Below are 26,536 nucleotides of genomic sequence, written 5' to 3'. Positions count from 1 at the left end.
AAGCGTGCTCAGCCCTGTCCAGACATGATAGAAGTTATATATCGGACCGAGCATAGAAACATGTACTTTTAGCGACTCTTTAAACATATAAAACCTGAAAATCTCCATTTAGGAACCATTTGACTTCATGATGGCTAGTCACTTTAATGTCCCCTCAGACAAAAGCACATATAACACACATCAACATGAAGTGCAGAATTAATTTTGAGTCACATGTGGGATAGAATATCTTTCAATATCCTCTCTGTATAATATTCTCTATTCTCCCTGTCACAAGTAGGTAGTACTTAAGAGTAAGAGCGTCTGCTTCTTTTTCCAGCACCTGGATCCAGTGTGTCACCAGCTGTTCGAGTTTTACCGCTCCAAGCAGTCAGACTTGCGCATCTTTGCCCTGGAATATGTCCCCACTCTCATCTGGCTCTATCTCAGTTGCCTGAGCCACAACGACAAGAAGGTAGGGATCTTGCTCCGACTGTTCCGCCATTATTGCGTTATTCACTCTCTGTTCTGTTGAGAAATACCCTCTACCAACTAACTTTAACCTCATTTCAGAGTGATGTCTGCAGATCCGCTTTGTTTTTTGCCAACTTCGAACATAATTTCTTATGACCTTGACCTTGTAACCAACAATGAAGGTCGCTACTTTAAACTGATCTTCTTTAGAAGCTACATCCTCTTCTGTGTGAGACCTGATATATATCAAATCCAAATGACCATTGAAAATGAGCCCCAGGTGAAAAGATTCTTCCTGAGGAGAAAGACAAGGGAGCAAAGCCCTTATGCTACAAGACATTTCGTATTGCAATGACTGGCCCAACTTGAGTCGAACTGCATTATGAAAGAACAGCAGTTTGGACTTTATTTTTCAACACCATGTCAATCAACTGGACTCAAAACAAACTAGACAGATGTTGACAAGTCATTGAAACACAGTGATTTGCTGTGCAGGGAAACATTGTAGGTTCGAATCCTAGTTTCCCCTGATTATGATTCTATGTTTGTCAAACCTTACCCATGCTTGTGCAGGGTTTTACATGACGCGTGATTCCTGCGTATTTGACGCAACAATTTTGTAAACGACTCTCAAAATATTATCATATGAGTCAAGCTTGACGCAAGTTTTATGGGTGGCCCTCACAATTCAGTTCAATAAAATCGATTTGATAAGCAAAAAATGATATTGTTCAATGATAGTTTGACTTTTACAGAGCTGTCAGATTGTTCCAGAGTACTCAGAGCAGACAGTAATCCTGGCTGTTTGAATTGAACAATGCTGTAGTTTCATTTGGTGGTGTGACATACACAGTTACATACTGAGAATGATTAACATAAAGAAATATTAAAATTTTCATGACTCCCAAATATTGAAAATGACTCCCAAAAATAAATATTGTGAGTCACCATGACTCCCATTTTTAAAAGTCTGTGTAAAATCCTGCTTGTGGGTTTCACCAAATGGGTGAATGTGTAAGAATGCCATCAGTGCAGGTTCCCTTTCTGCATCAAGCTGACCTTGATACTACTGAGTGCTGTGAAGGTCAGCGATAAAACGAACTCACATGCTCACAACCAACTTACGTTGGCAAAGAAGACTAGGCCTACAAAACAGCAGAGATGTTTCTCTTGTACATAACATTGACTTAAAACGATTGTAGCTTTGTTGACCTTTAGTTGACCTGGGAGCTGTTGTACAAACACAACCTCAGCAATAACACTGTTGAAAGTCTCTTTTACGGTATTGAAGCTATGATCACCTTAGTCAGCGTTTAAAATTCTCGCCTCCCCGACCGTCCGGAACGGTCTGTTTTCATCTGGACGGTTAAATTTCAAAAGTAGCCTGTCCGGTGGTCTGGTAGATGTTCTCTTGTTGTCAGTTTGAGGTGATTAAGGTATTATGATAATTATCTTAAACTATTTACGATTGGACAGTTCATTTTACAATAACCAATCACAACACATGTACTTTCAGTTTGCCTAAACTCGATACATTGCCTGTTAGTGCTATGTTGTTCATTGCGATGCCTACAAACAGTAAAGTATTCAGAAACCTGATTTTTAAAACAAATTCATTGTTGAAAACCGGACAGGCAAGTTTGTATCCGGACTGGTCATTTTTTAAAGTTACCAGTCCGGCTGTCTGGCTTGGAATTTTGGGAGTTTTAAACACTGCCTTAGTGCTTAGATCGCTTTGAACATTGGTACCCTGACCTAATATTTGGAAAAAGGGCACAATGATGTGGATAAATGGAACTAACACTCGTATCTGTCACATATACCTTTTGATTCATCCACATGACAAGATGATATCATTTACATGATTGAGCCATCAATACTCTGTCTTGTTAGACAAAAATGAAATGGCACACCCATGCATATGATTGTTTCTTGATAACATGATACCATTTAGAAAGTGGTCAAATGTAACATATGTTATATTTGGGATTACACTTTCTTAGTAAAGTACAGATTCTAGTACTTTTGTTTGGTTGAGTCCCATCTAGGATTCGAACCCACACCCCCAGAGAGAGGCACCTAATTGCCAGCACACAAAATGAGCCGCCTAACGATCTCTTTCTAAATGGCATTGTGTAATCATAGCTTTCGGACGTGGGAGCTGTGCCAATTTACACTTATCAGAGGGGTACACAATGTTTGCAGTCTAGACTACAAGTTGTCCGACTTCCATTTTTGTGGAAGTGGAGGTGGACTCTGAGGGTGTGGGTTCGAATCCCGGATAAGACTCAACCCAACAAAAGTACTGGAATCTGTACTTTACTAAGAAAGTGTAATCCCAAATATAACACATGTTACATGATCTTTTCTTGTTCATAAAATATAGAGGATCATTTCTGATATTGTTAAGCATGTTTCTAGGTGAAAAATTATATTATGTCTTATATTAACCATCATGCATGGAGACATTGGAACACGATATACTGTATAATGGTTGTCTTTCAATGTGATTTCCTGGTTGCTGCCCAGAAAATATTGATAACAGAACTAGTTTGTTAGATGAAAGGAAAGTAGTATCTCAACATGGCCGCACCCTGTCGACGATCTATAAACAGTATTGGCATCTGTTGATGAAGCTGCAATATCCCCTCGAGACATGACCAATGCATTTGTCCCTGTCCCTGTCGATACTGGGAAATTACTAATATCACGATATCAAGTTGGGAAGTGTTTCAACCTGGATAAACAAATTAAAAGTAGGACAGTATTGGAAAATAAGTTTTGAAATATGGATTTGAAGACATTTATCACAGTGTCACCAGTGGGTGTAATGTTCAGTTTTGATACCTGACCTGATACAATGTTTCTCTGGAGAACTTAAGTTGAAGAAAAAATGATTTGATGTTTTGAAGATGAATACGAGATGATTCCAGAGGCAGAATGGAGTGGGTTGGAAGGCAGTCTAATTTGTTTAGTTTCTTTCTTGTTTAACGCCGGACTCAGCAATATTCCAGCTGTATGGTGGTGGTGAGGAAATAATTGAGTCTGGACCAGACAATCCAGTGGTTGACATCATGAGCATTGATGTATGTAATTGGAATACCATGACATGTGTCAACCTATTCAGCGAGCCTTACAACCCGATCCCATTAGTTGCCTCTTACAACAAGCATGGGTTGCTTTGGACCAATTTTAACGTGAGTCTTCTTGGTCGAAGGCAGTCTAAAGTGACGCTATGCCCTGTGTATAGTTGTCTTTGTCTTGCTAGCCAGACTTATTGTTTTGGTTCTTCAGTTGTTTCTTGGTTGGACAATGCCATACCATGGGTTTCATGAATGTTGTAATTGCTGAAAAACAGGATCATTTCATATCTCTCCTCCCATATCAACCTGACATACTGTGACATGATTGAAATCCTGTTAAAAGTGACATTGAACCCCACCCACCCACCCACCCACTCACCTCACCTCACTCACTCACCTCACCTCACCTCACCTCACCTCACCTCACCTCACCTCACCTCACCTCACCTCACCTCACTCACTCACTCATTGACTTACTCACTCATTGACTCACTCACTCATTGACCCACTCACTCACTCATTGACTCACTCACTCACTTACTCATTGTCTCACTCACTCACTCTGTAGTACATGTGCCCAACACACCAGTTATTATATAATTCATTTGGACAATTAAGATTTCGAAGAATATACATCCATGACACTGTCATAGATATACTTATTTTCTCTCTGGATTGTCTGGTCCACCATATAGCTAAATATTGCTGAATGTAGCCAACAAACAAAAACACTATTTTCTCCAGACATGCTGACAAGCAGAATTTAGCAGTCAAAAAGATAAGCCTCTAGAAATAGCTACATTGAGTTTGAAATAAAACTTGCTTTTAATCACTATAATGTTTTGTTGTAACTAACAAGTAGAGTCACCAAGTCTCATGCAGACCAAAAAAAAGACGTTAATCAGATGGCGAGCCCACAGAATCATTATTTATACCTAAAAATATTTAAGCATTGTTTTAAGGCTGACCTGATTATTACTGGAAGAAATGCATGATTATTGACAGTTGACCAGTATGCTAACAACAGATAAGGCCAGTGTAAGTATATAATTTAATGTTTGAATTTCTTCCAAACTTTGACACGCTGTGGTAGCATTTCGAAGCATCTGTGTACTTTAACCGTGGGTGGATGTGGTTGGTATGAATGTTTAAGGGTATATTACATCAAGTGAGGAGGTGAGATGGCACACAGGACAGTGTTCTTTATCTGTAGGTTCTTATCAGGATTCCAGGTTCGATTCAGACCCAAGAAACCTATGCTTTTGAGTGAGTGCAGCTTTCCCTACTTTTCAAAATTATTCCAGCAACATCACACAGGGCACTCCAGAAATGACACTTTGTACCCATGTTGGGAATCGAACACATGTCTATGGCGTTGTGTGCAAGTGCTTTAACCATTGGGCTACCCCACTGCCCTTTTCTTTGTCAGTTGAAAGATGTGATTTGGTGGATTGGGTGGTCAGGCTTGATGACATTATTGTATGTCATTTTGACCATGCTCTAATTTGTAGCTCATGATATCAGTCATTGGATCTTCTGGTCCAGACCAGTTTATTTACAGTGAGTGAGTGACTTGGGTTTTGTGCCGCTTTTAGCAATATTCCAGCAATATCATGGTGGGGACACCAGAAATGGGCTTCACACATTGTGTCCATGTGGGGAATCGAACCCAGGTCTTCGGTGTGACAAGCGAACACCTTAACCGCTAGGCTACCCCACAGCCCCAGTTTCTTTACAGGCATCATATAGCCTGAATTTTGAATTTAATGTTGAACAATAAACTTGCCAACAATCATCTGTGTTTTTAAACATCAATGTGTATTTGGTAGTGCAGCGAGTATTGATGAAATTCTAATAATTAATTTATCATGAATGGGTTGGAAGCAATTTTCAATACTGAATTAGAGTATTAGGCTTGAAATGGGAAATGATTTCATGAGGTGCATCATTTAAATCAGTGATCCGTGAACTTTGATGGTATCTGAAACTGGTTGCTGTTGAAGGAAGAGGGAATATTACAGGGTAGGAAATCCGGGAGAATATGTGTGAATAATTCACTTGCATGATATTCACGGTAAGTGGATTGCTACATGTGAGGAGGTAGAGGACATAAATAGCACCGGATTATCTGTGATTGGTTTACATTTTCATGCAGCATTTCATCCCTAGCTGCTGATTAATTAAGCAACAAAATCAATCAATTTGACTGACTTTGTCGGATTGAGATGGCAGGTCAATATCGAAGCTTAAGGTTGAAGGATTATCAAGGGTCATTGTAATGCCAGCCAGCTTGACCAATGTGCTCGTCATACTCTTTGATTCTACCAACTTACCCTGTGGGCCAAGGCTTGATTTTGTGCCCAACAGAAATAAAATCATCCTGTCAGCTCATGGTAGGACAAATATGCTTTTGAGGATACATATTTGTGTAAATTTTGGTCCTACCATTTGGTACAGTATTGCATATTTAACAGGCAAATTCATTCAAACCTTATTTATCTGAATGGTAGTCTTTGCTGTGAAATCATGGATGTTCTGGAGAATTGCCTATATGAACATAGCACAACAGCATTCTTTATAACTTACTTCTACACCACTCTGCGAAACCCCTTTATAACTGACTTCTACACCACTCTGCAAATATCCTTTATAACCAATTTATAGTAATCTATGCAAATATCCTTTATAACCAACTTATAGTCCTATATGCAAATATCCTTTATAACCAACTTGAAGTAATTTATGCAAATATCCTTTATAACCAACTTATAGTCCTCCGTGCAAATATCCTTTATAACCACTTTTAGCCATATGTGCAAATATCCTGTATAACCATCTTCTAGACCTTTCTGCAAATATCCTTTAAAACCAACTTCTAGTCCTCTGTGCAAATATTCTTTATAACCAACTTCTAGTGGTCTGTGCAAATATCCTGTTAAACCAATTTCTAGTCCCCTATGCAAATATCCTTTATGACCAACCAACTTCTATATGATCCTTTATAAAAACTTATAGTCTATGCAAATATCCTTTATAACCAACTTCTAGACCCTCTACAAATATGCAAATAGTCCTGCAAATTATAACCAACATCTAAACCTCTCTACAAATATCCTTTATAACCAACATCTAAACCTCCCTGCAAATATCCTTTATAACCAACATCTAAACCTCTCTACAAATATCCTTTATTACCAACATCTAAACCTCCCTGCAAATATCCTTTATTACCAACATCTAAACCTCCCTGCAAATATCCTTTATTACCAACATCTAAACCTCTCTACAAATATCCTTTATAACCAACATCTAAACCTCTCTGCGTGTACTGTTAGTTTGTATTTTCCTGCTTATGACGTAGCTGTGTAGAAAGCATTAATATTACATTAATATCACTGAATTTTGACTGTTGTACAAAGGAACTTAATACATGACATGTTTTATGGATAAGAAAGTCTTTTTATTCTTTGTCGCGACATTTCAGAGCTAATTCTTGCTCCTTCATCAGATGATTGCTGAGGCAGTACACAGAGGTATATATATATATATATATATATATATATATAGAACATGTTACACAATGCAAGGTGGAAGAATGTACAGTACTATGATGAAGGTGTGTGGTTGGGGTGTGTGTGTGTGCTGATTTACAAAGACAACAATGTGAAGACAGAAACGATGGTTATAGCACAATGGAGTACATATTGGAATATACCTTGGTCTTGGTTAATGGCTGGCATCTTTCTTTGGATTTGATGCTTTCTTGAAGTTTCCTCTTTATCCAGCAGGCCGAAGGCCCGGTTCGATTCCCCACATGGGCACAATGTGTGAAGCCCATTTCTGGTGTCCCACGCTGTGATATTGCTGGAATATTGCTAAAAGCGGCGTTAAAACTAAACTCACTCACTCACTCACTCTTTATCCAGTGGTTGATATTGGTAAGGAGAATCTTGGTTTGTTGCCAGGAAATATGGTGGTTGAGATTTTTAGGAGGTGTTCCTGGGCAGATGTCCTGTCAGATTTTTCAACAAATGTCTTGTGTTCTTTTATCCTGCTGGCTATGGGGCGTGATGCCTCTCCTACGTATTCGTCTCCACAGTTGCATGCTATTATGTACACATCCATACATGTTCATCTTTAAGTTTTAACACTGGACATATTTTCATGTAATCAATTAAAATGTAATGAAACTTGTTGAAATGATTAATTGACATGAGAAAGTGAAAGTGCTTTGAGCATGTTTTCATCCAAATATTAAGAGAATTGTTCTTCTGTCTGTTGATGTGATTGATGATTGTTTCGTTTCAACCAAGAAATCAGTCATGATTGATTACTTTCAATTCATAGTTCATCTGAATGATTTATTTTGGAAAATACAACATCTATATTGGGTAATTCATCATAGGCTCATAACAAATGACATTCACTTGCTTGTTTATGTTGTAGAGTACTGTCAAATACAAAACTGTGACTGATTTTCCATTCATGTCAGTTCATTTCAATGAATATTTTCATTGAAAACAAAACATATACAGTGCATGATAACAGACATGGTTTCCAAGCCTGTTGGTGTTGCAGAGTACTGTAAAATGGAGGGTATTTAATTTCATTTCATTTACATAAAGAATACTGAAAATAACAAATTCTTAAGGGTACGTTCCTCTAACACTTGATCCCCTTTTTCCTGAAAATTGTTCCAGAATCAACAGGTTTAGCTTAATGAAATTTTTGTGGTTGTCTTTTTTCCAAGTGATCCTTCAAGCAGAAGTGCGAGAAGCCTCATAATGTTCCCTGTGGCACCCATGCACGAATGTGTTTACATTTTATTCTAAGGTTTAGCTACTTACTTGGTTATCATGGGTGAATCTAAAGGCACTAAATACATTTTGTCCTCCCGTGTACAAAAAATTGCTCACCCAGTGGGAAATTAATGTCACTAATGTTGTTGAAAAAGGTCAAGAAAAAAGATGAAGAAAATGTGCCCCAATGCTCCAGCCAGGGTGCCTGCAAACACCGAGACGATCATAGAAAATCAGTCGGGCTGCTATACGTCCCCTTTGTCCTATCTGTTCCCTGGGGGTGGGTGGGGGGTGGGTGTTTGGGTTGGTGGGGTAGCCCAGTGGTTAAAGTGTTCGCTTATCACGGCATAGATTCGGGTTCGATTCCCCACATGGGTACAATGTGTGTAGCCCATTTCTGGTGTCCCTCTGTGTGGTATTGCTGGATTATTGCTGAAAGCGGTGTAAAACCATAGTCACTCACTCACTCTGTTCTTGGCACTTCCAGTCTTACATAACCCAAGTTTGATACTGTGGAAATCTTGTTGGAAGCCTTTTGGATATTTGATGAAGGTCTGGCAGATTGACTTTCCATGTTATCTCAAGACAGGAGCAATGTCCATGATCTTCCTCCTCCTCCTAAGAGAGCCAGGTGGGAACCTAAGACGTAGACACACAGTTTGCTCATGACATCTCAGCTGAGACCACGACTTTGGACCACACGTGTATTGATAGTTTGGCGAGTGTTTATCAAGTAGAAGTGGATGGAAAGCCCTTGTCTAAAACGTCTTGACAAAACCTCAAACTTCCCAGAACTCAGCCATGGATATTGACAATGATCATGCGCAGAAGATATCCGTGTTCCAAAGAAAGGTGTTTGAGGTTCAAGTTGGCAGCCGTTTATTAGCTTTTGCAGAAAACAGGAAGATCATAATGACTGATTAGATTATCCTCAAAGTTATGAAGGAAAGGTATCGCATGCCATTTGCCAAGAGGATGCCATTGAAGATATATTCAGTAAGACATCCATATCAGCTCCAGGAACCAACGTTTTCACTGGCTATGACAGCAGTAGACAAGCTGTCATTCAGTTGGATCCCATGGAGCCCGTACCAGTGTTCTTTTCTCTGATATTTCTGATTCCCAAGAAGGATGCAGCAGACCTCAGGATGATGATCAATCTCAAGATCCTCAATCGGGAATACCCAAGACGACCTCACAAGTTTCGGGTGGAGACCAAATAAACCATATACAGGGGTTTCTTATTGTGAAGAATCTGGTTCTTACCAGCATGTTACAGTCTGTTGAACAAGAGCATATCCTAGGACAAAGTATAACTATTAAATGCAATTTATCAGTTATTATTGCGTCGATTATTGCATCATCCTTGTGAAATTAGCTAGGGCATCCAATGCTTCATGGATGTACACTCTGCCACATTTTTTAAAGAGTATTAGGTCACTGCCAGAGTTCATCGCCAAGTATCAAAAGTCATCAATGGGTCATCCCTATTCCAGCTCTTACTCCTACTGTGGATTGTGACCTACAGGACAGGGTTTTTTGCCCAGTAGGAGCTCTCAAAAGGTATTTGCATGGGACTGACACATTTTGTTGTGGCTAGTTCCTCCAGTGGCGACCTGGTGTCAAGAAACAATAAAGCTGGACTTAGGAAACAATAAAGCAGACTTACTCTTTGGCAGAAGATCACCTCCTTATGGATCCCTCTGTCCACATGAAATAACAGCGATTGATTCACCCTTTGCAACCTGGAAGACTGTCACACTGGAACAGGTCATGTCAGCTTGGTAGTGGGCATCTTTAAACACTGAAGGGAGGGATCAGTGGGATATCACCCAGGACCTTCAGAGATGTCATAACCTGGATCTCTGGTTGTTGCCCAGTCTATCCTTACCACCTACAGTGTTCACGAATGGTGTTTCAAAGTCACAGGACATTGGGTCCTGTAAGTTTCAGATGTCTGTCTGTCCCATTGAAAATGCACAGGACCCATGGAATAAAATTAAACACACATTTCAGATTTAATATTTCTTATAATTGACATTGAAATTATTAACAAACATAAGATTTATAAACAGCAAACAAGTGTCACATGTCACATAAAACAACTTCAGTCAAAGTCATTGTGGAATATACAGTCAGACACTGGGGCCGGCGGGTTGTAGACTTCTGTCTGACCGTTGGCAAATCTGCCGGATTTGTCAGAGGGTCAGACGCTATTCGTGAACACTGCACCTAGCTTCCAGTGATAGCGATACCATGTTTTCACAGACTTTGATGCATTGTCACCCTGAGATCGGACAACCACTGTGAAAACTGTAACGACTGAGGTTTAGTTAACTATTTAACTCCGAGCTGAGTTTGATTGTTATGAACCTGGAAACATTTCTTGCTGCATTTAGTGAGTCTGACACCTCAAATGGTAGTGAGTGAGTGAGTGAGTGAGTTTAGTTTTACGCCGCACTCAGCAATATTCCAGCTATATGGCGGCGGTCTGTAAATAATCGAGTCTGGACCAGACAATCCAGTCATCAACAGCATGAGCATCGATCTGCGCAATTGGGAACCGATGACATGTGTCAACCAAGTCAGCGAAACTGACCACCCGATCCCGTTAGTCGCCTCTTACGACAAGATAGTCGCCTTTTTATGGCAAGCACATGGGTTGCTGAAGACCTATTCTACCCCGGATCTTCACGGGTCCTCAAATGGTAGACTGCGAATGAAATTGGAAGTGGGTTATATGTTATAGTCAGTGGTATGACATAGTCTTCACATTTGAATGGACAGGATTTAAACCAGAAGTGACATCATGGTGATGTCATCAGAAGTACCATTAACCAGAAATTACATAACAGTCCACCATATTATTAATTACAACAGCAAGAAACGTTCTCGACAGTTGTCACAACAACCAGATGCAGGTCTATTTGTCTTATCAGTAAAGGTTTAGATTTGTATATTTTGTTATGTTCTCTTCCTAACCTAGTTTGGAGGTACTCTGAGCCCACCAAGTCTATATGGGATTTGGCAATCAAGTGTGAAAGGGACATGCTCCTAAGAATTTTGGAACATTATTAACAACGATAATAATTCTTGAAATACCACCTCTACACTTGGATTAAAGGCCACCCCCCATCCACCACCCAGAAATCTCAAAGTACCTTCATTCAGGTACTCTAGGATTTGTTTGTAATTTGTTGTTTAACGCTGCACTGAGCAATATTCCAGCTATGTGTCTGGACCAGACAATCCAGTGATCAACATCATGAGCATCAATATATATGCAATATGGCGACATACATGCTCAACCCGAACCATCGGTCTTACAACAAGCGTGGGTTGCTGAAGACCAATTCTAACCTGGACCTTCATGGGAAGGTAGCCTACGAACAATCCGTTGTTCCATTAGGGCAGATAACTCCTGTGGAAGACCACTAGGAAGAAGGACAGCACAAACAATTAGTTTTGACAATTTTATTCAAGCTAAACCTTTGGATTCAGAAACAAGTTTCACGAAAAAGGCAATCAAGTGTTGGTGATATTGTAAAAATGATTATCATTGTTGATAATGGACCGACTATTCTTAATTGTGTGATTTTTTTTTCTCATTGCATCACTCATCACTTTTTCAAACCAGTGACAGGGTATCAGATTGGTCCATTTTGTGTGACAAGAACATGTCTTCCAAATTTTCCAAACTGTTATATTTCAAATTGGTATTGATAAGAAGACGGTTCTATCAAAAGTCCTAATGGCATTTGTCTCCAGAAAAAGCCCTGAATGATCAGTCATGAAAGTCTACCAATTCTCAACATTGTATTGTTGCAGAGCAGTTTTAAGGCAAGTGACTAATGAGTGGTGGTTGAGCAGGTTGACCAGAAACATAGGGTCATTATCTCTCTCCACTGACAAAGACTTCTCGTTGCACGGTCCATCGGTCATTACAGTAACCCCTCTCATCCAATTATTGTCTTATGGACTGGGATTAACATGTTTCCAGGTGAATTACTGCCATACATGACATCCCTGGACGTGTCCCGAATAAAGGAGGCTTATTGTGTGGGGAACTACTGACTGTCATGGGCTGGTCATCACCATTTGCCAGGAAGCTGTTACTTAAATAGGGCCTGTTTCCTTTGAAGGCTGGGATTAGGTCCAGGCTAAGGAAACCTTGTGTTTTGAGGCTTTGTAATTTATTATGCAGACTTGCTTCCCTTTGCCATGTTAGGATCCAAAGTGGTTAACATCTGCGTCATCACTTTAGACTTGCCTAATAGGTCATCCTTCTAGGTACAACTCTTTGTCAATATTTTTAAATGACTCTGAAAAGAACAAACTACTGAGTTGTGTTGCAGTCTGTGCCGAATAGTTTTTGAGATTACTGGCTTGATTTGCCTCTTCACATAATTTTTAGTACAATTGTATTTTTTAATTTAGTCTCTGCTTCAAACAAGTGGCCAAGAGTCGCACAGTAATGTTAGGAGAAACAAAGAATTACATCCAACTAGCCTTGCAGACACTAATGTAGTAATTGGCTGCGTACCTGGAGATGGGCTCTAATCATGATAACAGAACATCTCGTTATGCATAATGAGCATTACTAATAGACAGATGGATGTTACAATAGTAATTGTCGATGACACAAAGTGAGACAGTGTTCATTGCCCTCCTTATGAAAGCAAAGAACTCGTTTACACAGCAAGTTAATAGCTTGCTTCCCTACCCCAGATAGGGGTTACAACATTGTCATGGAACAGTTCCCCATGAAGGACTCCTAGGTGTGGAAGTGTCTATGGGTAAAGTGACAAGGAAATTGTGAACTATTTATTTTTATTAATTTAATTTTTTTATTGACAGCCAACCCCTGTTACAAAGTAGGAAGTTACCACAAGGGGAAGGCAATCCCTGCAATGAAATGTACATTTACCATACATAAGACCATACACACGCATGCACATCGTCATATGAGTGAAATATTCTCAAGCACGACGTTAAACCCAATTTCACCTCACCTCACCATACATAAAACAAGGTTTTGACAGAGGCAGGCTATAATTTTGTCGACACTCACATTGGGTTTGGTCAGGTTTGGTTTCTTGTTTTATGGCACTTTCAGCAATATTCCAGATATATGGCGGCAGTCTGTAAATAATCGAGTCTGGACCAGACAATCCAGTGATCAACAGCATGAGCATCAATATACGTAATTGGGATTACGATGACATGTGCCAACCAAGTCAGCAACCCTGACCACTCGATCCCATTAGTTGCCTCTTACGACAAGCATGGATTCCTGAAGACCAATTCTAACCTGGACCTTCATGGGTTCTGACACTGGGACATTTACACACTTTCACACTGTAGCCAACTATAGAACATGAATATGTATACATAAGGTAATACCTTGACAAGGATGTGTGGAATAAGTTGTATATGCTGTAAAATTATTAAGTATATGATACACAGCCCATTTTGTGTAAAACTTATTCAGCTTGTTAATATTAAAGAAATATGTTTCTCAATCATCAAGGATGAAGTATATGAGTATCAGTGAATAAAAACGTTAGCATATTAATGTTCCTGTGAATACTCAATGCCAATTAGAAATGGTCAAATGTAACACATGTTATATTTAGGATTGCACTTTCTCAGTAAAGTACAGATTCTAGTGCTTTTATTGGTGTTATTGTAGTTCCACCTGGTTTGGGTTGAGTCAGCCATCTAACCCAATCAGTCACAGCGGTTAGATCGCAGATTCTGTGTGGTGGCGATCCCAGATGGGTCGCAAGTCAACAAAAGTACTAAGATGTGTACTTTTCTGAGAAAGCATAATCCCAAACATAACATGTGTTATCAAAGTGAGTGTGAATGACTTTAGTTTTTCGCCACTTTTAGGAATATTCCAGCAATATCATGGCAGGGGACACCAGAAATGGGCTTCACACATTGTGCCCATGTGGGGAGTCAAACCTGTGTCTTCGGCGTGACAAGCGAACACCTTAACCGCTAGGCTACCCCACCGTCCTTGTTATCAAAGTTCCCGGTTGGCTTGAAGGATGGATAGTAAATGGATGGACAGACAGGTTTCATCCAGTCGTTCCTGGTTATGTAATACCCCCATGAAGATACAGTTCAAATTGGCCTCAAGGAATCCATGCTTGGCGACAAATGAGATCAGCTGGTCAGACTCACTGACTGACATGGTGCATGTCAACATGTTATATCAATGCTCATTATGTCAGTGCCTGGATTGACTGGTACACAAGTCAGTCTTGTCATTACACTATCTGGTTATAGACAGTGGTCATCATATATGTGGACTTTGCCCTCTGTTTATCAATATTATTAAACATTTAATTCAGCATTACTTACAAGAGATTCTGTGATTTGATCAGATATATATGGGGTATATTTTTAAATATATCACCAGTAAATCTTGAGGAAAATGTGTGCAAAGCTGACTGCTGTTTCCTGCCTATTTTATGAAACAATTACAAACGATTATCTTCATCTTTACTGAAAAGAATACAGACTTGGATATAGCAGACAATAGTTCGTTCACTCACTCACTCACTCACTCACTCACTCACTCACTCACTCACTCACTCACTCACTCACTCACTCACTCACTCACTCACTCACTCACTCACTCACTCACTCACTCACTCACTCACTCACTCACTCACTCACTCACTCACTCACTCACTCACTCACTCACTCACACACACACACTCACACACACACACACAGAGTATTGTTTGAAAATGACACGCATCAAGATGGCATATCTAGTTTCCAAATATGATTGAATGCCCTTGGTGAAAGTTAAGTGCTTGCTTCAAAACAGCAGCTTGTAATTTTTACAATATTATCTATTGATTGTCAGGGAGGATTTAGAGAATAAATTGTTCTTGTCTCAGATTTTGGAACAATGTTGAAAGCATAATTATGAAATTGAGTGCTTCTGGGACATTCTTTGATAACCATGGATCTCATGTTTGCTCTAATGCATACACCACCTTCAAGACCAGAGCCGAGGAAAATTGGAATATACAGTGCAAAACTGTTAATCCAATAAGGTTTGCAATAAATTATTTGCTAACTTTTTATCCAGACTGTCTTTTATAATTAAAAAAAATAATTCCAATATACATGAAAAGAGTCATAATTTGTTTCTTGTCTTAACTATGATTATTGAAAGTTGATATATCACATATTGAAATATAAATGGTAATATTGTGTTATAATAAGATCTGAAATGAAGGCAAGTGGCAGGATATTCAAATGCCTTACAGCCAGTCAAATAAAAATTGTCAGAATTGCTTCATTCAGAAGGAAGTCAGATAATTTAATCTTCGCTTGCTTCATTAATATGTACAGTATTTGTCAGTATTGACAAAGTTGATCTCTCATGATGAGGAACACTCGATTCCTTCATATTGCTATAGTTTATCAAGGCACATGGCATTTATAGTAGCATGAGTGAGTGAGTTTGGTTTTTACACTGCTTTTAGCAGTATTCTAGCAATATCACGGCAGGGAACACCAGAAATGGGCTTCACACATTGTATTCATGTGGGCCATCGGCATGACGTGTGAACACTTTACCCACTAGGCTATCCCACCGCCCCTATAGTAACATGAAAGTATTGGGTACTGCTTGAGTAAACAGTACAGTACAGTATAGTGGTTGTAACAAACTCAAAGGGTTCGCTAATTTTAGTTTGTTTTAACCATAATTTGTTATAAGCATTTTGACTCAAATATACAGCAAGCGTCTGGGACCAAAATTATTTTTGTTACATTCATCATTTTGATTTAATTGTGTTTATTATGATATGATACGATACGATACGATACGATTCGAACGATACGATACAATAAGATATGATACGCTATGCTATGCTATGCTATGATATGATGCGATACGATACAATATGATATGATATGCTATATGATGCTATGCGATGCGATATATGATATGATACGATTTGATATGACGATATGATAAAATGATATATATGATATGATATGATATGATATGATATGATATATGATATGATATATGATATGATATGATATGATACGATATGATAACATAACACAGCACAGCACAACATGTCCAACATCATGAATCTATTGGATAGAAATGTTTGCATCAAGAAATCACAAGAACGAAATCAGTAGGAATAAGACTGATATCTTGAAAATATTAGTCCAACCAATTTCGCCTGACTTTCATACTGAAGGATGACTAATAATGCCAAAGATGAATTTTTTTTTATGATTTCACAATTTGACGTATTTTATTGATTGCCAAGCATCAGAGGCTTGCATGAACCCCATATGGTCCTCGTAGTTCAGTGGTGGGAACATTTTCACCATCATCAATCAATCCCTGATAAAGAAGGTCAAGCAGTGTGAAAAAAATCACACACAGAACTAGGAACCTTAGCTTTTGGCATGGAGGTCAGCCTCTTGTATCATTTGTCATATGTCTGTCACCCCAACCAAGTTTTGACTGACTGTTATATTCGAATCATATGTTTCCAATTTTGCATCTTTTCTAGACAGCTTTTATTGATAGTGAGCCCATCAGCATAATCACCAACCCTTGGCATTTTGGGTAATTAAGTGGGGGACATGTTTTGTGAATAATAGAATTACCTGATACCATCTGACCACATGCTTGTATGAGACAGGCTGGGGTAAAAAAGCCATTTTGCCATTGTTCACGCAACCTTGCCATATTTAATCGCGTAAAACAGTAATCTCGTGGGATTAATGTCTCTCATATTGCTGCGTATCATCTGTTGTTGGGGAAATAGCATCATCAGTTCTCAGGGAAGTAGTAGCATCAGGACATATTCATCAATTCCTGCGGAGAGGCATTCCTATAGTCTAATATTTTGGCTTTGTTTGGCCTTATTATTGATTAGTCCCGTCGAGAAGTCTGCAACAGACTGACATGAAATTATCTCAAATTTTCTGAAAATAGAAAAATAAAAGGTTTTGTTTGAAAGGTTGATGGGCCATGTTCATTGATTACTTAAAAAGCTGCTAACATTATTACAGTTATCTCAGGAGGTTTGAGTACATAGTTTTTTTCCCAAAGCAACATAAAAGTATCGGAGAATGCTCCTTTCAGGTTCTCATGTGTCATGAAGTTTTCCTTGCATATTGTAGTAAATCATAACACGTCTTGTCCATTTGTTTTTCTGAAGGCATCTGGATCAATTTGATTTCATCCATTGCCTCAGTTGATTGATCAAGTCAAGCTACTCTTTACTGCATGTCCCATAAAGGACTGGGGTAGTAGGGTAGCCAAGTGGTTAAGCTGTTGACCCTTAAAATCAGTGTCAAAATGGTATGTTTCGTGCATAAGTCGATCCCCCGCGAAGGGGTCCTAATCGCGGCAAACACAGACCACAGACAACTGGCAGTTACCAATAATTATAACTTTGGTCCACATTATTCAAAGAATTCACAATCATATATATTGTGTCAACTCACGGATCGAAACGAAGTGTAGTTGACAGAAAATGCATAATATATTTTGTTTCTCTAAATATCATATTTATTGTAGCAACAAACTGGCTTGCTTATTTTACCCCATTCAACAATCACTAACTGATTACCGCCTCGTTTTCCATTGACTGCTAGTTTACAGTAACATCGGTAAAAATGTGTGAATTTAAATGGCTCCGTATTTTACCCCATTCCATGTGCGTACAACTTCTGCTTACCATGTTCATGAGGGTCCGTCCGTATAACCTTAGTGTTGATTATATATATTTTACATACAAACTGTAATTAAAATACACAATGCTAGGTTATATTTCTTTGGGTTAAATAATAGTATTCTGTATTATATTTTACTGATGACTGCGTCATTGGAACAAGGTGTGAACCCATTGCTGACTTGTTGATAAACGCAGTATAAAACCCAACTCACTCACTCACTCACTCACTCATTCGAGAGATTTGAGCCCCATTTTGTGGCATTATGATTCTTTGTCTATCAAAGTGGGGGCAGTGGGCAGTGGGGCAAAGTGGATAACGGGCCATCATGCTGGGGATTTGGATTTGATTCCCCCATGGGTACAAAGTGTGATGCCCATTTCTGCTGTCAAGTGCCATGATATTGCTAGAATATTGTCCAAAACAGTGTAAAACCCAACTCACTGAAACACACTGTCTGTCCACACATAATCTTTGCTTGGGATGTGATAGAAAGGGGTGGCAGCTGAGAGGTGCCGGGGTCAGTCGTCTAAGGTTCAGCCATATACTATGTAGGGTTATCTCCCCCTGATGTATGACCATGTGTTTGAGTTCCAGATTTACCCAGAACATGTTTCTATATTTATGCTTCACTAAGTGGTAAATATCACCCGTATCTTTCGGCTTTTGTTCCATATCAAGCCAATACTCCACACTATGACAGGAGCACTGGTAGTACCCCATACTCCATCGCTAATACTACCATGCATGTTATTTGACATGTTACTCTGTCATCAAGTGAACACACAATTACACACAGACCTACTCATCATTGGTATGCATACATATGGGGAAGAAGGTGCTGAAAAATTCATGATATATGGATTTATCGAGATCTGCTCGGAGGTGATATTCAGACCCAGTCTGCAGCAAATGTCCTGAAAATTCCCAGTTGGGAATAACGAAATTCCCATTTCATGTTTATATATTTATAGCTATTCTGATAGTTTGGTTGACTTGACTGGGTGGTTGGGTGCAATGTATGAAGCCCATTTCTGTTGTTCCCTGCTGGAATATTCCTATAAGCAACGTAAAACCATACTTACTCACTCACTCATTGGTTAACTTGACTTCTTTGATACAGGACCACGATGCAGGAAGAGGCGAATGAAGGACTTTCAGAAACTTCTAACTTACAACAAATTGTAATTTTGACTTCTTGTTATGCTGTTTTTGATGGGTAAACATTTGTAGGAAAGTTTTGAAAAACCCAGACATTACAACAGCTGTACTTTCAGTGTAATATTGACACAATGTTTTAAACATCAGTCTTAAACTTGGTAAATTATCTTTAGCTAAATGGATTTTCAAATTCTGATCTGTTGGCTGAAAAAGGTACACTAAAACTGAGTGAGTGAATGAGTGATTGAGTGAGTTTAGTTTTATGCCGCACTCAGCAATATTCCAGCTATATGGCAGCGGTCTGTAAATAATCGAGTCTGGGCCAGACAATCCAGTGATCAATACCATGAGCATTGATCTACGTAATTGGGAACCGATGACATGTGCCAACCAAGTCAGCGAGCCTGACCACCCGATCCCGTTAATCACCTCTTACAACAAGCATGGGTTACTGAAGATCAATATTCTACCCCGGATCTTCACGGGTCGAGTGAATGAGTGAGTGAGTGAGTGAGTGAGCTTTTATTCAGCTTTTAGTAGTATTCCAGTATAATACCACCGCCTTGCTACCAGAAATAACACATTGCACACAGAGTGAAAATAATCACATCACGACAATATGAGCCATAGTACATCAGGCATGTTTTGGGCCTGAACATAGGGTCCATGAACTGTTAATTAAAATTTCAAACTTTAGGTCACCCTATATTCAAAGACCAAATGAGAAATCCCAAAGGAGCGTTGGAGCTTACTTCATCCATTGTATAACCATTGTTTTATTGATATTCTGACACTGATACCATTTTTGGCAGTTGATTTGCAACATGATTTGGTTTGGTTTGTGTTTTGTTTAACGCCTAACGCCTCACTCAGCAATATTCCAGCTATATGGTGGTGGTCTGTAAATAATCAAGTCTGGACCAGACAATCCAGTGATCAACTTGATTGTTGCTTAACGCCTCACTCAGCAATATTCCAGCTATATGCCGGTGGTCTGTAAATAATCAAGTCTGGAGCAGACAATCCAGTGATCAACTTGATTGTTGTTTAACGCCTCACTCAGCAATATTCAAGCTATATGGTGGTGGTCTTTAAATAATCAAGTCTGGACCAGACAATCCAGTGATCAACAGCATGAGCATCATTCTACGCAATTGGGATATAATGATGTTATACAACATGGAGCTGCAAGGCATTTAAACTGGAGTGGGTCTCACTGATACCCCTATGAAACTTATATTATATGGCTTTTGGGAACATTATTATGAAATTCCTACTGCATGGCTATTTGAAACATTACTCAGTTAGCAACACAATAGCTGCAAGTTAAATTACTGAGTAATTACTCGAGAAAATGTTACTGTAGTTAATGTTAATTATAGGTAATGGTATGTTAATTACAGGTAATAGAAAATCTTTTAAAGGTAACTAGTTATCTTTGTATTTATAATTGTAACTACAATCTCATTCAGTTAGCTGTATCGATACAGGAGTACATCAATTCCTAATACATCAGTATGGATTGGTACTTACTACCTTGTCGGTCCAGCTCCGGTGACAAAGGTTTTCCATTACTAAGCTGGCCACACCGATAAGCACTGAGGACATTCTTGGACACAAAGAACCACAACTTGATTATAACTGTCTGGCAGAGGACAGGAAGGAGTTAGACTTATAATAATCCTATTATTTAGGATAGATGGTAGGAAAAATGAGATTACAAAAAAATCTGTTGTGGAAAGATGAAAGGTTCATCCCCTCTCTCATCAACTTCATTCCAAGATTGTAATTAGAGCTGGCCTCGGATGCAGGGACAAAATATCCACGGGGAAAAGTTTTAAGAGATGTATTGATTCTAAATAATTCAACCTCAATGATATACCCCTTGGCGTAAAAAGAGAGAAAAATATTTTTTTTTTTTACTTTTTACTTGTTTGAGAGTCAGACATATATACTTCTTTTTGTAGATTGTGTGTGTCATGTACCAAAAAATAGAATTCATAATTTGACTCTGCAGGTATATTAACATAAGATCTGAAAAATATTATGTTGTTTCCATCTCAACTTCTCATGTTGTGTTAGATATATCAAACATGATTTAAGAGCTGATTTTGCCTTTACATTATGAACATGTTCTCCCCGTTGGCCGAAAATGTTTTGTTGCCTACAAGAACCATCAATGTGTCCTTTTACAATACTAACTTTATTCAGACTATATTTGCAATGCGTGAAAAGATCACAGTGTGAAAAAACATGAGAAGCTTTGTGCAGTGGGACATGTGATCAATCAGAAATTTTGCAACAAACTGAAAATGGGTGTTGAAATAATTATATTTCGTTACTTATCAGATTTATTTTATGTCGGCGGTGGGGTAGCCTGGCGGTCAGTTCCCCACATGGGTACAATGTGTGAAGCCCATTTCAGGTGTTCCCCACCGTGATATTGCTGGAATATTGCTACAAGCGTAAAACTACACTCACTCACTCACTCACTCACTCACTCACTCACTCACTCACTCACTCACTCACTCACTCACTCACTCACTCACTCACTCACTCACTCACTCACTCACTCACTCACTCACTCACTATTTCATGTCTTATCAATGGACATGTAACTAAGTTTAGCTGTTTATTTTTAAAAATACCTTCACATAGTGCATGCTTAAGAAGTAAAATTTTTCTCTCTCGTCTTGTGGTTTCGTGTTTTTTCTCTATAGGCCATGTATGAAACTCATGAACCGTGAGTAGATTTGCTCGTTAAATAGTAATCTTTCCCTATTTGTGTATTTCTGAATGGCTGTTTACTCATACATTATAACCCGAGAAGTTTTGAAAAAAACTATGCCATAAATAAATGAGCAAACGAAAAAAGAGTTTTCAACTAAATGTTTTTGACTATATAGAAAGTAATGTCATCAGATTTCACCGCTCAGGAATATCTGCAGGGAAGTAATAGCAGAATGTGTGGTTGGAACTGGAGACATTTATGGCCCTGGTTTAGTAGGTTGTATCGAGGGTGGTCGCAACCGGCAACTCCGTCCTTGTGTTCCAGACTCCAGGGAAATACAGTACTTTGTGTTCTTTAGTTTTCATCCTATATCACCTGATTCAGTTCTCTTTGCCAGACTTGAAGTCAGTAACGGAATTTACAACATCGTAATCATTCGGTGCTACCAGTATGGAAATTTACAACATTCTAATGATAGCAGGGCCAGACTAGGAGCCTATAGATCACGTGTGTAATGAATAAGCACATATATACGGCTATTACAAAGCTATTTTCAGGTAATATTGTCTTGGCTATGAATATTTAGCTCAACAAACACAAGAGGCTATTTGAACTTACAGAATGGTTTGGTATTGTCAGATGTTTTAGTTTATTGAAGGTATTCTCCAAAACTGTGTGCATTTAGCTGAAATGTTGTGTTTTGCTGTGGGGTTCTGGTACATTGATGCATACTATTTTACTCAGAATTCAATATGGCTCTCAGGAAGCCATCTTTGATTGAAAAAAATCTTCTTTAGGATCATTTGGGGGAACATCTCAGGATTATTTTATAACATGTCTGTCTGTCAGTGTGTCCGTCTGCCTGTCTCTGTCTACGTTCAGTTTGACGAGGCATCTTGATGTACAAAAGTATGTCCTTTGCAATATTATACGATGAGCCTTTACAAATAAACATTTGTCGAATAATAGTGACTCGCTATCCTTACCTTGAAATCAGATCTGTATCAGGTTATCAAAAACACGCAAGTGGACATTTTACAGGGCCAGAATCTACTCAAATGGACACCCAGTCTGTGCACTGCTTGTTTGGTATGTTTTGCTGACGTTTTCCTAATTCTGATCACTGCAGTATCATGTGCATCCTGTGGTTGGCTGGAGCCTCTGGTTGTGGTTTGTGAACCCAGATTCTTTCCAGTTATCATCCTTGGTTTTGTCAAAGTGGCAAACTTCAAAACCCTGTGTCGTCTCTAAGTTGCAAACACCTTGGTAGATGGTATTGCTGAAGACATCTTACACACACACTCAGGTGTACTACAGATACAGACAGATCGTTCCCGAAGACTTATGTTAGAATTTCTATTAAAAATAAATCTGTTTGGAATCACATCTGGGTCCAGTTCTGAGCCTTGAAAAGAGAAATCAATGCAGTGAAATGACAATAAATGGCCTTAAAATGTTTGCCTCAAGTTTTGTAGGAATCTTTAAACATCTAAGCGTACCATATTAAAGTATCAGAAAGACTAACACACATGATAACCATTCTTGTAGTGTATAGTGGGTGCTCAGGTGGCCTTGTTGTCAAAAGCACTGCAAGCTGCTGTGCAGAGTTATGCCCCTTGTGATATATGTGTTCATAACGGCTGGATGATTTGTTTATTTGTTGTAAACAGTGATTACCATAGCAACATCGCCATGATAGACATTAGAAATGTCAACTGCGACCGAAAGGTATGGCAGGTGCTTGGAATGATCTGACAATGAAGAAAACATTCGTAAATCAGTAAAACATGTATGAATGTTTGAGCACTATGCCTGAGTGAAGGCATCTGAGAACTGCCTCACTTCGGTCACTCCTACTACATTAAGCTGACATGCCATGATGAATCTCGCATACTGTTGAAATCCAACTCACTCACTCACATTTTTCATTTGTTGTCTGTTGTTCAATGCTGTACTCATACCTGCTATATGACGGCGGTACCATGACAGCGGTACCATGACGACGGTACCATGACGGCAATCTGTGAATAATCAAGGCTGGATAGGACAATCCCATGGTTGACATTTTGAACTGTGAACTACACAATTGGGATACCATACCAACTGACTATTGTACCTCATGATAACATGAAAATAGTTTTATACAATAACTGACCTGTTGTTTTAAACTGTGTACAATTCCTGAATCATTTTTTATAATTTCTCCCAATGTGGTATACAATACACCTCCTTCTATCATATCACTGTCATGTTTTGAAAGATATTAGTATACATTAATCAAACAAGCATAGATTGAATTATCTCATTTACTTCATCATGATTACATTCTGAGAGCCGCTGTGTTAGTCCTAATATCAGGACAGTTTGAATAGCCTGCTGCTTTAATGACTTTTCTCCATTTAATTTCTTTTAATGTGAAGGGATCAGGTTTTCTGCATCATCCCTTGAGTAGTATATATATTTTATATAACATTTTTCATTTTTCATGTCGATGTACATGTTGTTTTTGATTTACAAAGGCCGGTGTGGTGTCTGCAGGCCAGGCTGAGGATTATCTAAGATATTCCTGTTAATGACATGACACGCCAAGCCCAGCTACACCTCTAGTTCAGGTGGTTGGCAGTGATTATCGGAGCTGATGCTGATGAGAGTAAATCAGCTATAACAGGTATTGATGATGCCCAAGGCCTGTCTTCTACTGTAATTTTCACTGTTAATCCCCATTGACTTGTTGAAACTGTAAAATTAGGGTATTGATCAAAGGCCAGGAAGGTTTAAGTAGATGTGGAATCGTGAAGTTCGGGATCCGACATGGCTTCTATGTTAATCAAGTTTCCTGAAGGCATATCTCAACCAAAGCTGCAATACAGCGTTGGCATTAGCTGGAGAAGTACATGTTTGAGTTGCTATGTCTGATCTGATAATGGTGCTTCAGATTAACATGAGCATAACATCAGGAATATATGCTGCTCAAAAGATGTACAGGAAAACCTGACTCATTAATATCGCTTTAGGGATGGCAAATTAACTGCATGACTGATGTGATAATAGTGCTTCAACTGAACCCATGCATAACATCAGGAATATATGCTGCTCAAAACAAGTGTGAACACTTGTATCTTCATTGTTACTGTAGGGATGTCAGATAAACTACAGTAATGTGAAAAAATCAGGTTGTCCTTAACTTCTTTTGAGTAGCATAGTGTGATATGTTTTTTGTGAAGTGCATGTGTGGAGGTGCCATTATGGACATAGCTTTGCAGTTCAGACTGGATCAGTCTTAATGGGACTGGACAACCCTTGATTTGGCTGGAACATTTGATAGGACTGAACCATTCTTGATAGACTGAACTGCCCTTGATATGACTGAACTGCCCTTGATAGACTAAACCACCCTTGAAAGACTGAACCACCTTTGATAGGACTGAACCACCTTTGATAGGACTGAACTATCCTTGATTGAACTAGTCCATTTGAAAGACTGAACCAACTGATGGCACTGGACCATTCTTGATAGGACTGAACTAGCCTTGATAGACTAAACCACCCTTGAAAGACTGAACCACCTTTGATAGGACTGAACCACCATTGATAGGACTGAACTGCCCTTGATAGATTAAGCCAACCTTGAAAGGCTGAACCACCTTTGATAGGACTGAACCATCCTTGACAGGACTGAACTATCCTTGATTGAACTAGACCATTTGAAAGACTGAACCAACTTTGATGGCACTGGACCATTCTTGATAGGACTGAACTGCCCTTGATAGACTGAACTGCCCTTGACGAGACTGAACTGCCCTTGATGAGACTGAAATGTAGAGAATTATCTGACCCCACAGTGAACGTACTTGGACACTATACTGAACCTGATTCATCTTGACATGGTAGTTATTAAGGTTAAACAGCTTACTCTGTGACACTGATCCTCTTGACTGAATAATTTCCTCACTGCGGGGAGTAGTCTGGGCATGGCCTTGGGAGGTGCTGCTTTCCTAATTACTGGTTGCACTACCTAATTTTCAAAGAACAGGCTTTCGATTTTAAGCCAATATTTAGTGTATAAATAACTGCGTAATGATTGTCATGCACGGTGCAATTAACATCTGTTCAGGTAATCTCTCAAAGCAAGTATTTACATTATTACTTGTCAGCATAAGATTATGAACTGATATAAATGTAATTTTTAGTTTTGTTCATAAGTAGCATGACAATATATGGATGAACAACTTCTTTATTACAGTGAGAGCGATGTTTCGTGTAGGTTCTAACACTGTTATCAAACAAGTGATAAGTGATATCACTTGCTTTATAACGGGGTTAGAACCTACACTGAAACGTTGCTCTCACTGTAATAAAGAAGTTGTTCTTCCATATATTGTCATCCTTCCTTATTGATCTGGGGCGGTAAGGTGGCCTAGTGGTTAAAGCGTTGGCTCGTCACGCCGAAGACCCGGGTTCGATTCCCCACATGGGCACAATGTGTGAAACCCATTTCTGGTGTCCCCCGCCGTGATATTGCTGGAATATTGCTAAAAGCGGCGTAAAACTAAACTCAGTCAGTCAGT

The 26,536-nt window shown here is 39.0% G+C and overlaps 1 protein-coding gene across 1 annotated transcript in view; it reads left to right on the top strand.

The window, feature by feature from the left end:
• The window catches only part of LOC124272450 (protein FAM126B-like), a 239,042-nt gene that overhangs the window by 20,598 nt on the left and 191,908 nt on the right, over window positions 1–26,536 (top strand). Inside the window, exon 4 of the mRNA XM_046707622.1 lies at window positions 320–454. Coding sequence (XP_046563578.1) covers window positions 320–454 — 135 coding nt within the window. The remainder of the gene's footprint in view (window positions 1–319; window positions 455–26,536) is intronic.

The sequence above is a fragment of the Haliotis rubra genome, unplaced genomic scaffold (assembly GCF_003918875.1).
Source record: "Haliotis rubra isolate DU_JTF1 unplaced genomic scaffold, ASM391887v1 Scf17, whole genome shotgun sequence".
In the NCBI taxonomy this organism is placed as follows: Eukaryota; Metazoa; Mollusca; class Gastropoda; order Lepetellida; family Haliotidae; genus Haliotis; species Haliotis rubra.
The sequence above is the reverse complement of the archived record's forward strand: the minus strand, read 5'-3'. Positions and strand labels throughout refer to the sequence as shown.